This window comes from Trifolium pratense, linkage group LG6 (genome assembly GCF_020283565.1).
Source record: "Trifolium pratense cultivar HEN17-A07 linkage group LG6, ARS_RC_1.1, whole genome shotgun sequence".
NCBI classification, from domain to species: Eukaryota; Viridiplantae; Streptophyta; class Magnoliopsida; order Fabales; family Fabaceae; genus Trifolium; species Trifolium pratense.
The window spans coordinates 27,370,291-27,384,629 of NC_060064.1; the positions used below are offsets into that span (position 1 = coordinate 27,370,291).

General features: G+C 36.0%; 2 protein-coding genes across 2 annotated transcripts; both read left to right on the forward strand.

Moving 5' to 3' along the window:
* The first annotated feature begins 1,021 nt into the window (after positions 1-1,021).
* Positions 1,022-6,835, forward strand: LOC123892479 (poly(A)-specific ribonuclease PARN-like). The gene is made up of 8 exons (XM_045942266.1): positions 1,022-1,698; positions 2,429-2,559; positions 3,860-4,054; positions 4,134-4,246; positions 4,847-4,963; positions 5,040-5,154; positions 5,253-5,468; positions 5,981-6,835. Exons 1-8 carry the CDS (start codon positions 1,364-1,366, stop codon positions 6,631-6,633), a joined length of 1,875 nt encoding a protein of 624 aa, XP_045798222.1. The 5' UTR covers positions 1,022-1,363; the 3' UTR covers positions 6,634-6,835.
* Positions 6,836-7,720: 885 nt separating this feature from the next.
* On the forward strand, positions 7,721-12,863 carry LOC123890508 (glycine oxidase). The gene is made up of 9 exons (XM_045940131.1): positions 7,721-8,199; positions 9,460-9,609; positions 10,526-10,740; positions 10,850-10,920; positions 11,020-11,185; positions 11,421-11,592; positions 11,717-11,875; positions 11,962-12,050; positions 12,507-12,863. The coding sequence occupies exons 1-9, from the start codon at positions 7,914-7,916 to the stop codon at positions 12,600-12,602; spliced, it is 1,404 nt and encodes a 467-aa protein (XP_045796087.1). The 5' UTR covers positions 7,721-7,913; the 3' UTR covers positions 12,603-12,863.
* The last annotated feature ends 1,476 nt before the right edge of the window (positions 12,864-14,339 follow it).

Below are 14,339 nucleotides of genomic sequence, written 5' to 3' on the forward strand. Positions count from 1 at the left end.
TATGTATCTAATCTATAATATAAATTAATTAGATAAATCAATTTTTCAATAAACCTAAAAAGTTAACTATTTTTTATAAAAAAAAAAAAATCGGAGATAACATATGTTTGGAACAGTGTTGCACTTTGCAAAATTGCATCGTGAAAATTTTCAGTATCATAATGGTTTGCTTCGCTACATAAACAATGAACTACCTACAATGTGAAGTGAGTTCAGTACCTAACATGTGCAATTTAGGGATGGCAATGAGTGTCTATGGGTGCGAATTTGATACTATCCAAAGCCACATCCGAAATCACCACCCAAACCCAAACCCAAATCCAAATCCAAAGGTTGCACGGGTGGGAAAATAAAACTCACACCCACACTCGTTGGGGTTTTTTCCCCAAACCCGAAACCCTCAACAAGAACACGCATAATTAATTACCGACTCAAACCCAACCTGGATTATATTTGATAAAATGCAAAATGTAACATAATATGGTAATATAGTTTGCAAATCAAGCACCCACAACACAAACATCCTTAGCAAATTGCGACTATGAATTAGTTGGCAAACAAGTATATAAAGAGTCAAATCGCTTGAAGCTCAACTGAATAAATACATCCTTGTACTCTATGGGCTATGACAATATCAAGCATCTTTATGTGCTATTCCATCTTACACTTATATATAAGCATAATTAGGTAATTTAATATATATATTTGTGGGTGAATGAGTTTCGAGTGTGAGTTAAATACTACCCAAACCCACACTCATATATTCGGGTGTCACCTGAACCCAACCCAAACTCAAACACGGTCAACTCGAGTTTTGCCCGTTGACTTGAGTTTGGGTTCGGGTGAATCTATTGGGTTTGATTTTTCCAGCCAACCCTAACAAAAATGGTTTTTATAAGATCCGACCCACGAAACAAAGAATTTTGCATAGCTTGTTTTTGAAAGAGTCCGGGTATCCTCCATTTATTGAACTCCATTTACCCAGTTACTTTCACTTATATGCAACACGTGGCAGTGAAAATTTTGAAAGGTCCGGATTAAAAGTTTAAAATTCATCTTCTTTATGCTAGTTCCATAGTCTTCATCCCATCATCTTCACCTGTCGCCGCCGGCGCCGCCTCTCCCTCTCTGTGGCAACGACGCTCTTCCATATATACACAACGACGCTCAATCTCACTAAAATTTCACTCTCTTATTGCAAGAACAAAGAGGATCAAGAACAATAGCAGCAACATTAGACTGATTCGTGATGACGGCGGCGGGACGGTGAGGTTCGCTCATGACATCAACGACGAAGTAAGGGAGAACGTTTGTGGATAAGAGTTTATTGAAAGGGAAAACCCAGAACCATTTCAATGTGACAATGGCTTCACTCTTTCAACTACTACTACTGAATCAAAAACGTTCCCTCTGCACCAAAGTTTCCACTTCAAAATGGAAAGTGAAGCAAGTCACAACTTCAAACTTCAACGAATCGTTGGAAGAAATAAAAACTCACATCTCTTCTTCCGACTTTATCGCTATATCAATGGAAAAAACGGGTTCTTCATCGACGACTCCGTGGCACCGTGTTCAACCCTTTGATACGGCGGAAACGGCTTATCTTAAGGCTAGTCAGTCCGCCCAACGGTTTCAGCTTCTTCAGTTTGCTGTCTGCCCGTTTTCTGTTACAGACTCTAACAACTTTGTTGCTCATCCGTGAGTTCATTTCGCAACTTCAATAATTATAACCATTTTTTATTTTTATTATGCTTATTAGAAAGTGTGAAATATCATATTATATAATAAAGTGTCTCTGTGTCCAACACCGACGCTTATGATTAAATTGAATTTGAATTATGTCATTCTCTTAAACGTGTCGATGTTGATGTCCATGTCTTGTCCGATGTCTGTGTCTGTGCTTCGTGGAGCTTAAGTGATTAATGAACTCCTTTAGGAATCTTAGTTCGATGATTTCTGGAGTAACATTTCTTGGTTAGATTTTTACTTACCTTACGGCTGAATTCTGGATTAGCAGATTATTAGCCCCTCCCCATGGGAACCGGAGGGTTAACACCAAAAAAATGTTAGTTAGGATATGCTAGTTTTCTTTTGGTGTTATACATTTTTGAGTAAACTTGAAAAAATGGGGCAAATCAGAGACATTATTTTTGGAGTTTAAAATGCCATATATCATGATTAAATTAGTTTTACACTTAAATAGAAGCTATCTATTTTTTCATATGATACTGTCAATTTTATAATGGTAGTCACAAGAGTGGAATGATATGAATCACTAGACACATTAGTTCCTGATATAAGTTAATACCATGGACTATTTGTTGTTTTAACTTTTAAGGGATCAAAGTGCAGTTCTTTTGCATTCTTTAGAATTAACTTATTGTTGTCAAATTTTCTAGTACTTAATTTGTGCCTTGTTATTGTGCAGGTATAATTTCCTTTTGTTTCCAAGGGATGAGTTGAAGTTGGGCATGCCTGCTTACAGTTTTTTGTGCCAGACGTCTCAGCTTGCATCCATGGCTCGCCAGGGTTTTGATTTCAATGCTTGCATATATGAAGGTGTGAGGTTTTGTTGTACTTTGTGTTTCTGTTCTCCGTTCTGTGTTTCTAATGGGATGCTTTTAAATTTTGAAGTAACTATTACTAGGAATTTGTGTCTGAGTCAGTGTTGTCGATGGCGGATGGCAGAGAGCCAAAAATCCGCCATACCGTCGACAAGTGCCACCGCCATCCTTCATAAAATTGGCCGTGGCAGAAATCCAAAAGCCAGCCACCGACATCCGCCATGGCCAATATTTAACAATCTAGGTTTGTTGTTTGCCGTTGTAGGCATGGTTGTCAAGATCGGGAGTTAACTCCTGAGATCTTACGATCTTACGAATTGGCCGTCATCCACCGTGCCGGAGCGGTTTGAAACTCCTAAGATATGCTGAAACAGTGAAAGCGCAGAGGAAGAGCGTGAAATCGCAGGATCAGCGATCTTCCACGCGTCGTTTCATACCGGGTTAATAAAGTTCCAATCTGTTTCGCACCGACCCGACCCGGTTGCTCTGTTTTGACCCGGTTCATATTGCACTGCCCCGGCCCGAAGAGTTTATATAGACTTAAGACATAAATATTTGTATCAGTGTTCAGAAGAACTTGTGATAAATCCTTAAGCTGTTGTCAGCTAATTTTCATAAGCTTCATAGAATAATTTTTAGAAACAACTTAGAGCTTATGAGAGTTTCCCCTCATCCTTTTTTCCATTGCAGAAACAACTTATCGATAAGCACTTATACAATAAGTGTAATTAAGTTTTCTACTCAAGCTCATCTTTAGACTTATTAACTATTAACATTTATCTCCTAGACTCCTAGAGTAAACAAAATAAACCCTTACATTCATGTGTTTTCAAATGTAACTTGTTTCAAATTTTGATACTTTGGAGAAAGGAGTTAGATTTGTGTAGGTACTTTGTTGCTGTAATGTCTGATTGCATGTTAATATACATGCTATTTTTGTTGCTTATGTGAAGTAAGACACTAAAAACTAAATTGGAAGTTTGTTCTGTCTTTTCTTGTATAAGTGTTGAGGCAAGGTGAATGAGTAATATTTGGCAATACTCTTGAAAGTATGAATAGAAGAAAAAAAAAAGGATTACCATTGTATCAATTTCTTATCCTTTTTTGCCATTAATTTGAAGTAGGCATTTTGCAATTGCTAGATACCCGAATAGATAATCTCTTCAACGGCATTCCAAAAATGTTTTAGAAATATTATATTACATAAAAAAGTATGCTATTCTATGTGAATTGAGAATCTATGGTTTTGTTATGTATCTCCAGAGACTTATGTACCATTTCAATTCGTGCAACAGGCATATCATATTTGTCCAGAGCACAAGAGTCAGTGGCTAAAATTCGTTTAGGGACTGGTTCTCCATCTCTTGCTGCGATGAAATCTTCTTCACCCCCTACTGTCGCGGATACAGTTTTTGTCGAGAGGATTAGATCAAGGATTAAACATTGGAGAAATACATGTAAAAATTCTGGCGCAAAGACAAGCAAAGATGGTGAGAAAATCTTTAGTAAATTTTGAACAAGATTTTTCTTAGGTCATCCTTTTCTTCTTTAAGAATTGTTTTTGTGCAGAAGAAATTATCAACTCTATTAGGAATATTGTCCTGGGTAATGACCAGTTTAAATCAAGACCATGCTTGAATATAGATGTTTGCAGTGAACGTCAAGTGCAACTAATTCTGCAGGTATATTGAACTTAATGAATTCGTAGTACTTTCTTTAATTTGATTGATGCAGTCTTGGGTCCTATTTGTTGGATAAACAACTTAATTAAGGGCTCATTTGGATTGACTTATTTTTGAGCTTATGCCAAACAATTTATACAAATAAATAGGTTTTTATGTATTATTCATAAGCTTGTCAAGGTAGTTTATGTAAAAACAACTTATGAGGATACAATTTTTGTTAGTGAGAACTTATGAATTAACATAAAAACTTATTTATTTTCATAAGCTAAAAAATAAGCCAATCCAAATGGACCCTAAGTGCATATAGCATAAGTGTTTATCGTATACATGCTATAAACTAATTTTATAATAAAAGATAAAATAAAATCAAACTATTTCATATAACCTATAAGTGTTTTTTCATAGGCTATTATGGAGATCTTATGAACATGTCATAAGTTATTTTGACATGCTCTCTCAAACAGTGTCGCAGGTGCTTATGCTAGTTGATAAGCTCAAATAAGTCAATCCAAATAAGCCTTTGATATCTCCACAATTGGTGGAATTGAATTAACTTTTTTCCTTCTTTCTTTTGTACTCTGGTTTGTCTGTATGTAGATGATAGTAGACTTCCAAGATGACTTCCTTCCCTTAGTCATCCCTACAAAGAGTGGGACCACTCAGGCAGTACGTATTGTTTTGGCGAACTCAAGAGAAGATAAGGAATTGTTGGAGGTAATAAGAGTATTTTTCTCTTTGTCGGTTCCTCATTAGGTTTTACTTCGGGTATAATTCTGGATTTTCACTGCAGAGAGAGCTTCATAGTATTGAAGAGGAGGAGGGCAAGAAAATTCGTGGATTTCGAGAGGTGATCGATTTGATTTCCGCTTCACAGAAACCTGTTATCTCCCACAATTGCATTAATGGTGTTTCTCTTAAATGGAATTTTCTCAACTTAGTTCTAGTATACTGACCTGGTTTACTCTCTTCCGTTTACTAACCCTTTATTGATTTATTTATGTAGACTGTACGCTTGTTCATTCAAAATTCATTGCGCCACTTCCATCAGAAATAGATGATTTTGTGAGCTCCTTGTGCAAGTCTTTTCCCAAAGTACTCGACGTGAGTTATCTGATGAAGAAAAGTGGAACCATGAAAAAAGTGGCCAACATACGTAATGCTTTATCTTACGTGAATACTCATTTCTTTGCACCAGTTGATATGGAAATTCCTGACCAAGGTCAGTCACTCCCTCTTGAACGATGTTCCATGCAAAATATAGAAGTTTGGTTATTTGATTGTTTTGTCCATGTCATGCAAAATTTGTGGAAATCTTTAAGATCAACCCTTTATAACTTGCATGCCGTCAATATTTAGAGATATGCCTAGTTTTGTTTTTGGCTCCTGTTTGGATAAACGAGTTAATTAAGCGCACCAAACCTTATCATATATGTACTTACGTATAAGTTATTCTATAGCAAAAGATAAAATAAAGTCAACTGCTTTCATATAAGAATCTATAAGCTGTTTTCAAAAGCAATCATGGAGAGTTTATGAAAATAAGTTGAAAATTTCTTATAGACATGTCATAAGTAGTTATCATAAGCTTTCCTAAACACTCTCACAAGTGCTTATGTTAGTATATAAACTCATATAAGTCAATCAAAATAGACTCTAATAACTATCGTAAACAAAAACGTAATATACAAAGCTAATTTGGCTAGCTTTCTTTCTGTTCTTTTTTGTTTACAGATACAGAGTACAAAGGCAATGTTGATGGACTTGATGCATTAAGGCTATCCTATCTATTTACGAAGCTCTGCTCAATATTGAAAATTTCCCCTATTGTTCCTGAATTTGGAGATAGGCGATTGGCTTCAGAGCTTGAAGACTTCACTAATGTATTTCATCCATGCTCAGACGATATCCAAGAATCATCGTGTAATGAGGATGTTAGTGTATGGACCAATAATACAAGAAAAATCAACTGTGAACATTTGGTTTTCTTATGGGGATTTAAATTTGGTATGACGGCTGGCATGCTGAAGAGTGCTCTTCGCGCATCACATGACATCTTTTCAGGAGAGTTTGATGTAAGATTCGTGGATAAGAGTTGTGCCATTGTTGTTTTCTGGCAACCTGGGTTGTCGAGAGATTTTATAAATGTAATGAATGGTGACGGAATTAGTGGAGGCTTAAAGGAGTTAGTATCAGATGGCTTGAGGGTAACATGTTATGAGACCTATAGAACAATGTGTAGGCTAGGTTTGTGGGAGATGGATCTTGCAGAGTCTTTAGAAAAAGCCTTGGAGTGTTCCCTCAGCGATAAAGAGATAAATTGTGAGAGAAAATCTTCTGAGATTCATTGGTGTAATGACAATGTAATTAACTTTGCTGATCTTTAATGTTGTAGTTAACCTATTCTTTGAAGTTAGTTCTATTATTTGCTGATTTGCATTGCAAAGAACATGGCAATATTTGATGTCATACTGAACTTGTCATTACAATTTTGGAAGGTAGGAGTTGTAATATTGTTGTATAAAGTAGTTTATAATGTGACATTACGATTTATTTTTATTTTTTTTTGAAAGGATGTGACATTACGAATTAGTTCTTGTATTTCTTGGTTAAAATTCTAAATGCTATTCAAAGAATGAGGTGACTCAAATAATTGATTACTTAGACAGGAATCTTTCTGTCAATTTCTTAATGTTAGGGATTAATTTAAAGCACCGTGCAATTTTCAGAACTAAAATGATGCTTCACATCAATAAAGCTAGTGCAATAACTTCGAAGCCTACTTCCAAATTTTGCTTATACATTAGTTGAATTAGAAACTCGTCTAATTCATGATTAGGAATAAAAGATGAGGCAACTCATATTTCTACTTTTGAGGGAAAATGAGAGGAGATGAAACCCTGGTTTATTTTTTTTAACAGTAAAGTTAGTAATTAGTTGGTACAGTAAGTTTTTTTATCTAATCGGGACTTAATCCTAATCCTTTACTCCTTAATTGTTTTCACCTTTAACTCAAATTAGTTGAGCTACTGATACCATCAATGAAACTCTTTGTTTACACCTACAAAGTTGGCAAAATAACCACTAGTATCGGAAATACCCCATTTATGTTGCAGTTCTAAAGCTGCTAGAGATTTCGCTTTTTTGGTCAAGTAGTCCGGTGACTAGAAATTTCAACCTTAAGTGGATAAGTGGAATGACCTTGACCGGAGTTGGAATCTCAACCTCTACATATATAATACAATATCTCTGGCAACTGAATTAAGCTCACGGAACATAAACATAAGATTCTTGCACCTTATACAACTATGAAAATCTTATAATTAATCAACATAGATAGATTATGAAATTGTTTATCCACAAACTTTTAAAATTAACAAGAAAAAACATATAATATGCGAATCCCACGTGTCATGCAGACGAGTCTAAGGGAAACAAATATTTATTCCCAAATTGCAATTAAAAATGTGAGAATGACATTGATTATCACCAACATATTCTTTGTTTATGGTCCCTTGGATGCAGTTCTGAGCAAAGACAAAGTTCATACAAGACTTTTCGGGTTTTAAAAACAAGAAATCGCATCTTCTTCAATTTTAAAACAAAGACTTTGCATCCTCTTGCAAATTGTTTATCATTTTTTTTTATTGATCGATAGAGGAAGAAAATGAATATGGCTATTCTTCATCAGAGTCATTGCAGCATCAACTTCTCTTCCACTCATCACTCTTCATCACTTACCAAGAGAAGATCTTCTCTTTCCTACAAATACAAATTCTCTGCAACAGGAAACAGGATGGCTCTGTCATCTTCTGATGATAAGGTTTTTGATGTTGTGATAGTGGGTGCTGGCATCATTGGTTTGAGTGTTGCTCGACAGTTTCTCATGGATTCGGACCTGTCAGTTGCTATAGTTGATAAAGGTCTTTCTTGTTCTGGTGCCACTGGCGCAGGTATACCATAGATTCGGAGGACTATCCTCAAATGTCTTTCATTTGGTTGTTTATTGTGCCTTTAGTTAGTTAGTTTGTTAGCTGGTGATTAAATGTGTTTTTGGTTAGTTAGTTTGTTTAAGGGTGCGTTTAATCCGTTAAAAAAAAATGGAACTGAACAAGACAACTCTAGTTGAACTGTGTTTAATTTTAAAGTTGTAGTAAAAAAACTGAAATTCTTGTCCTTGCAAAATCACAGGACAACTTTTTGTCCCAAGTACAAACCGTCTAAAATATCAAAATAACATTTTGTCAGGCAAACATCATACAAGACAACAAGTTGTTCAATACCTTAAAAGTTTGTCCTGTGCTATTTTGTCTTGTACTTATCTTTTTGAAAATCAAATAGACCTTAAATGTTTTAATCGTGTATCACAAAAAATAGGTTTTTGGTTAGATAGTATGGTCATTAAATGTATTATTGGTTAGTTAGTTTGTTTAAGGGTGCACTTGATCTGTTAAGAAACAAAGGACTGAACAGAACAACTCAAGTTGTATTGTGTTGAATTTTAAAACTTTTCTTGAGACTGGACAAATTAAGAGGCAAAGGACGGGACAAAAGCTGAAATTATTGTCCTCACAAAACCACAATACAACTTTTTGTCCCGATTACAAGTTGTCTAAAATACCAAAATATCATTTTTCCTGACAAACATCGTACAAGACAACAAACCTTAAAAGTTTGTCTTGTGTTGTTCTGTTTAGTACTTATCTTTTGCAAATCAAACAGACCCTAAGTGTATCATAGAAAATAGATGTTTGTTCAAATTCTACTACGCTTTAATGATATAGCCACTAATTGACAATATTTTGTGCTAAATTGTGTATCCCTCTGAACAATAGTAGTGATTTGTTCAAATTCTGCTATGCTATAGTGCCGTTATGAGTTATGACCACTATTTGACAACACCGGTTTGTTTCATCCCTAAAGTCACTAACAAAATATACAGTTTGTGATGCTTTTGTTATACAATTTCATGCTTTTATTATATGAAATTGTAGGATGGTCGAAATTACGAAATGGTTCATAAATTAAAAATGATCAATCACATTAGTCTTTCATTGCATAACATAATTTCGGAGAGATTGTCTATTTCAGTGAAATCTTGTTGATTTTTCCCCGTTCTGTGTTAATGAATTAAAAAAACTATATAGTTTCATGCTGAATTTTGATTAATTGTAGGATCTCTTCCTTTGTTTTGGAATTTGAGGTGGTTCTAGGACAGGGATATCTGTGGATGACACACAAAACACCTGGGAGTCCTACATGGGATCTTTCTATGAGAAGCCACCAACTTTGGACGACGATGGCAGATAACCTACAAGAGCAAGGCTTGGATCCTATGGTGGAGTTGGGATGGAAAAAAACAGGTATAGTAGCTATAGTTCCATCTTTCTACAACTTCTCTTTGTATGTACTGCAATTTCGGGTGGATTCAAATCAACGTGTCTCAAAAATTGAAGCTGCATTAACCACTGCATCTTTAGATTTTAAGCCATCGCATCACTGTGTGTAGACATAAGGTGCAAGTGGGATGAGTAGAACGGCGTGCCCTGCACCTAGGCATACCTTAGCATCTATCTTTTGATGCCATAATGCTTTAAATATTTCTGACAGCACTTTTTGACAGTTGAGAGTATGTTTGGATTGAAGTTTGCAAAATTGCATTTGATTGAACCTCATTTTGCAAAACTAAGTTTGATTAAAATGAGTTTACGTCAACTTGATTTGTGTTTGGGTAACTTTTGTCAAACATATGTCCTAAAATGTATTTTACTTTAGATTATACTCCCTCCGGTCCTTTTTATAAGAAACAATTTGGAAAAAAATTTTGGTCCTTTTTATAAGAAACAATCATTAAATTTATTCTTGCAATTCCATTTTTACCCTTATTAAATTGTATCAATTCCAAAGTTATGCATTAATTAGAGTGATATATTCCCTAAGGATAAATTAATACACCAAGGTTAATTTTGGAATAGATTGTAAAATTTTAGAATTTTTATTAAGAAAGATAAGGTTTCTTGGTATGTGTGTTTTTTCCAAATTGTTTCTTATAATAAGGACCGGAGGGAGTATTTATCAAAAGTACGTTCGAATGAGTAATGCATGAAAAATTGTAAGCCTTTTATAAGGTACTATAAGACATTTGAAGCAAAATGTTAAACAACACTTCTCAAATGACTAAAAGAGATTGCAACATATTCTTGAAGCCAAACATGGTTTGACTAACAGGCTTAAAGGAATGCATCAAGTATAAAGCCAAACGACTTTTATGATTTACAGGGAGCTTATTAGTCGGTAGAACTCGTGCAGAGTCAGACATGCTAAAAGTGAGAGCAAAACAGCTTAGTGAGGCTGGGTTGATAGCAGAGTACCTGTCTAGCAGTGATTTATCTAAACGGGAACCTGATCTGTTGGTGGATAAAGACACCTCGGCTGCATTTCTACCAGATGATTGCCAATTGGATGCTCATCGTACTGTTGCATATATTGAAAAGGTTTGCATTCTTGGTCCATTTTTCTTTGCATGTCTTCTACCTTTATTAATGTCATGGCGCTGTTATATGACTGCAGACATATGATAACAATTTCATTATGAACATGTAGGGTAACAGGAATTTTGCATCAAAAGGAAGATATGCAGAATTTTATGATGATCCAGTGAAATGCTTCATCAGGTTTAATTTTCTTTTCACTTCTGTGTCTATCACACTGAAAGTAAGGTGGTAGAGAAATAAATCTTGTTGAGTATATGCTATTTTCCTATTTGCGTTCAGGTCAGAAGATAGCAATGGAGGTGTCGAAGCAGTTCAGACTTCCAAAACTACGTTATACAGCAAGAAGGCGATTATAGTTGCTGCTGGTTGTTGGACTGGTTCTTTAATGAAAGATTTGTTTAGAAATTGGGGAATGGAGTTTCATGTTCCTGTGAGGCCTAGAAAGGTGTGTCTTTATACAGCTTGAACTGACTCAATCTTGCACGCCTTAGTATTCCTTCATCGTTTTTCCAAACAATGTCATTTACCTAGCATTATGGTATTCTTTACCGTGTAGTTGTTGGTTGCACTTGCACTCTTTCAAGCCTTAGTTTTGTTCGTTTTCATAGAGTTTTATTAACGTCTCTCTTGTTTGATTGATTCCTATATCTTTTTATTTGTTCTTTCTTTTTGGTGTGAAGGGTCACTTGCTTGCGCTTCAGAATTTCAATTCTCTTCAATTGAACCATGGCCTAATGGAAGCAGGTTATGTTGATCATCCATCTATTTCTGGTTTGGAATCATCAGATCATGGACGGGACTTATCTGTTTCAATGACTGCAACAATAGATGCCGCAGGAAATCTTCTTATTGGTAAGCTTTCTCTTTTATGGCTAGTGTGAGTGTGAATCAAAATATTATATTTGACAAATGCTCCTTTTATCTTCTAGAATTCTGACAAAATATTGTAAAAAACAAAATATTTTCTCTGTTAAAGGGAGCAGCCGCGAATTTGTTGGGTTCAACACTGATTTGGATGAGTCTGTTATTAGTCACATTTGGAAGCGTGTTGGAGAATACTTCCCGAAATTGAGAAGTCTTTCCCTTTCAGATCTCAGCGAAAGTAGAAAAGTCCGAATAGGATTACGACCTTACAGTGAGTTAAACTCTTGCAATCTTTTGTTTGGAAAATGTATCTATACAATATGCTATATTTGACTATCACAATGTTTACCCTGTCAGTGCCTGATGGTAAGCCAGTGATTGGGCCTGTGCCTGGCTTGTCAAATGTTTATCTTGCGGCTGGACATGAAGGGGGTGGACTTTCAATGGTTAGTTGAAGTTTCAGATACTCGTTATTTATTTTTTATTATAAAAAGGAGAAATGGACATGCTTTCTCCCTTTTTATTTTGCTGAGGGATGAAATGCGCTTTCTTGACATATGCTTAAATGACACATATGAAAGACAATGCCCCCCTCAAATCTCAATGCACGGGCCCAGTCACCCTGATTTGTTGGAGAAATGACAGTCACCTCCCTCGTTTAATCTGATATGAGTTAGGTGAGTGTCATTTCTCCAACAAATCAGGGGTGGTTAGTGTTTAGTTAAAAAGTAGGAGTGAAGTGAGTTGAATTTTACCGAAAAAAAACTTTATATATTGCCTTAAACTATGAAATGGCAGTACACCTGCACTCTGAATGCACATTGTTTTGAGGAAATGCAACTTTTTTTAAAATTTGTTGGCCTTCGAATTGATAAGTGTTCTAATTATGGACGAATTTACAGGCTTTGGGGACTGCTGAAATGGTTGTTGATGTGGTGTTGGGCCGACCAGGAAATGTCGATAGCGCACCTTTTGTTGTTGATCGAGGTGTTGAGTAAATGCGAGCGATTCATGAGTACTGTAAGTAGTGGCCTAGGATTTGAAAGCACACACATGCTCGCTTGGAATTATCATGCATCAGTTCTTAGTGAGTTATGTCCATGTTGAAGTCTCTCTTTGTTCGACCAAAAAAGAAAAGTCTATTTGTTTTGTGACTTGTTTTTCAGTGAATTTGGTTCTCATGTAATCCCTTTCTTATATTATCTTAACAGTGGCTTTTCTTTTTTGAGTAATAATCTTATGAAAGAATTGATAAACCATGCTTAACTTTGGCAATTTTAGCGACTCGTCAATTGTGCTAGCATTTAAGATATGTTGGTTTTAGATTTGATAGAATTGATTCTGAGAGGAAATTACAAGCCACAGTCAAGGGAGGCCAACAGGGCACAACGACTAAAGGCTACGAAAGAAAACCCACCAAACAAGCCACAAATCACACCTGAAACTACTCCTCTACACCTTAAAAAACAGTAAGCAAAACAAAGTAGCAGAACAGCAAAAACAGAAAAACTAGGAACTCAAATAACTCAAAACACCAATTATACCCAACACCAAACATGAACAATCACCACGCGATCAACTACAGAGACACACCAGCATGCAAAGGGACCAGACAAACAGCACATCAAGTTCTAGCTGTAACTGCAGTAAAGACAAGGGCTGGGGCATAGGAAGCAGAGGAAAACCATGACAGTAGCAGTGTGGCCCAAGAAAACAGGAAGCCGTTATCTATCAAAACAATTTTGGGGCTCCCAAGACCGTTCGTAGTATAGGCACCGCGTAATTTTCAACCTCTCCACACTCCATTTCCATGTCAACACCTTAATCTCATCTATTATTTCAATAGGATTCTTGACCACATTATTGATAATATGATTGTGCCTCAGGTTCCAAATAACCCATAACATTTTGTGTCACACCAATTGCTACGAGAAAACAATTACTTTTGACGGAGCTGGACTCTTTCAAATACTCTTGAAATTTTTTGTTTCAAAGTGAGACACACTTGCCTCCCCTATCAATTCTTTTGAAAGCAAAGCATACGACGACTTCACCAAAAAAACACCTTATGGATCAGGGTTCCAAATCCAACAACCCATCTTCAACCGACAATCTCACACCTTCTAATAAATCTTCAAGTTGTGAAGCTTAGTCCTCTTTCCATTGGAAAAGTCTTCTTCTCCGAGGAAAATCCCAATGCCACCGCTCTCCATAGAAAACTCCATACTCGAAAACACACATCTCTTTTTGGAGTGATAATAAAGAGAACAACCAGGGGAACCCAACACCGAGAGAGGAATCACCCAACCAACTATCCTTGCAAAAAAAGAGCATTACCTACATTAGCAAGCTTTGGAGACTTGGCTTCCGAAAACCAATTATTAGGCTCCACACAATCATCAATTGCACAAATATGCTTCCACTGAGGGGCATAATAAGGCAACAACTCATTCCCCTAATCTACATTATGGATACAACACTCTCCATATGTTGCCATTAAAACTTGCTCCCGCAAAGGCATGTCATCATTTGAAGAAGACGCCATCACGCCACCATCATTTAGCTAGAACACTTAAATTCATTACTTGGATATCCCTCACACCTAGTCCACCATTAATCTTCTCCAAACACAGTCACCCTAGGGTTAGTGGAGCACTATATGCACAAAATCCCAACTCAACTGTATTTACCCTAGTCGTAAAGAATACCATAATGCTAGGAAAATGTCACTTAAC

Excerpts from the sequence above, each read along its gene's own strand:
- LOC123890508 (XM_045940131.1), top strand. The coding sequence starts at position 7,914 with ATGAATATGGCTATTCTTCATCAGAGTCATTGCAGCATCAACTTCTCT. Across the intron at positions 10,741-10,849 it reads CTGTTGCATATATTGAAAAG|GGTAACAGGAATTTTGCATC; the intron begins GTTTGCATTCTT and ends ATGAACATGTAG. Across the intron at positions 11,186-11,420 it reads TTCCTGTGAGGCCTAGAAAG|GGTCACTTGCTTGCGCTTCA; the intron begins GTGTGTCTTTAT and ends TTTGGTGTGAAG.
- LOC123892479 (XM_045942266.1), top strand. The coding sequence starts at position 1,364 with ATGGCTTCACTCTTTCAACTACTACTACTGAATCAAAAACGTTCCCTC. Across the intron at positions 4,055-4,133 it reads CGCAAAGACAAGCAAAGATG|AAGAAATTATCAACTCTATT; the intron begins GTGAGAAAATCT and ends GTTTTTGTGCAG. Across the intron at positions 5,155-5,252 it reads CTCCCACAATTGCATTAATG|ACTGTACGCTTGTTCATTCA; the intron begins GTGTTTCTCTTA and ends TTATTTATGTAG.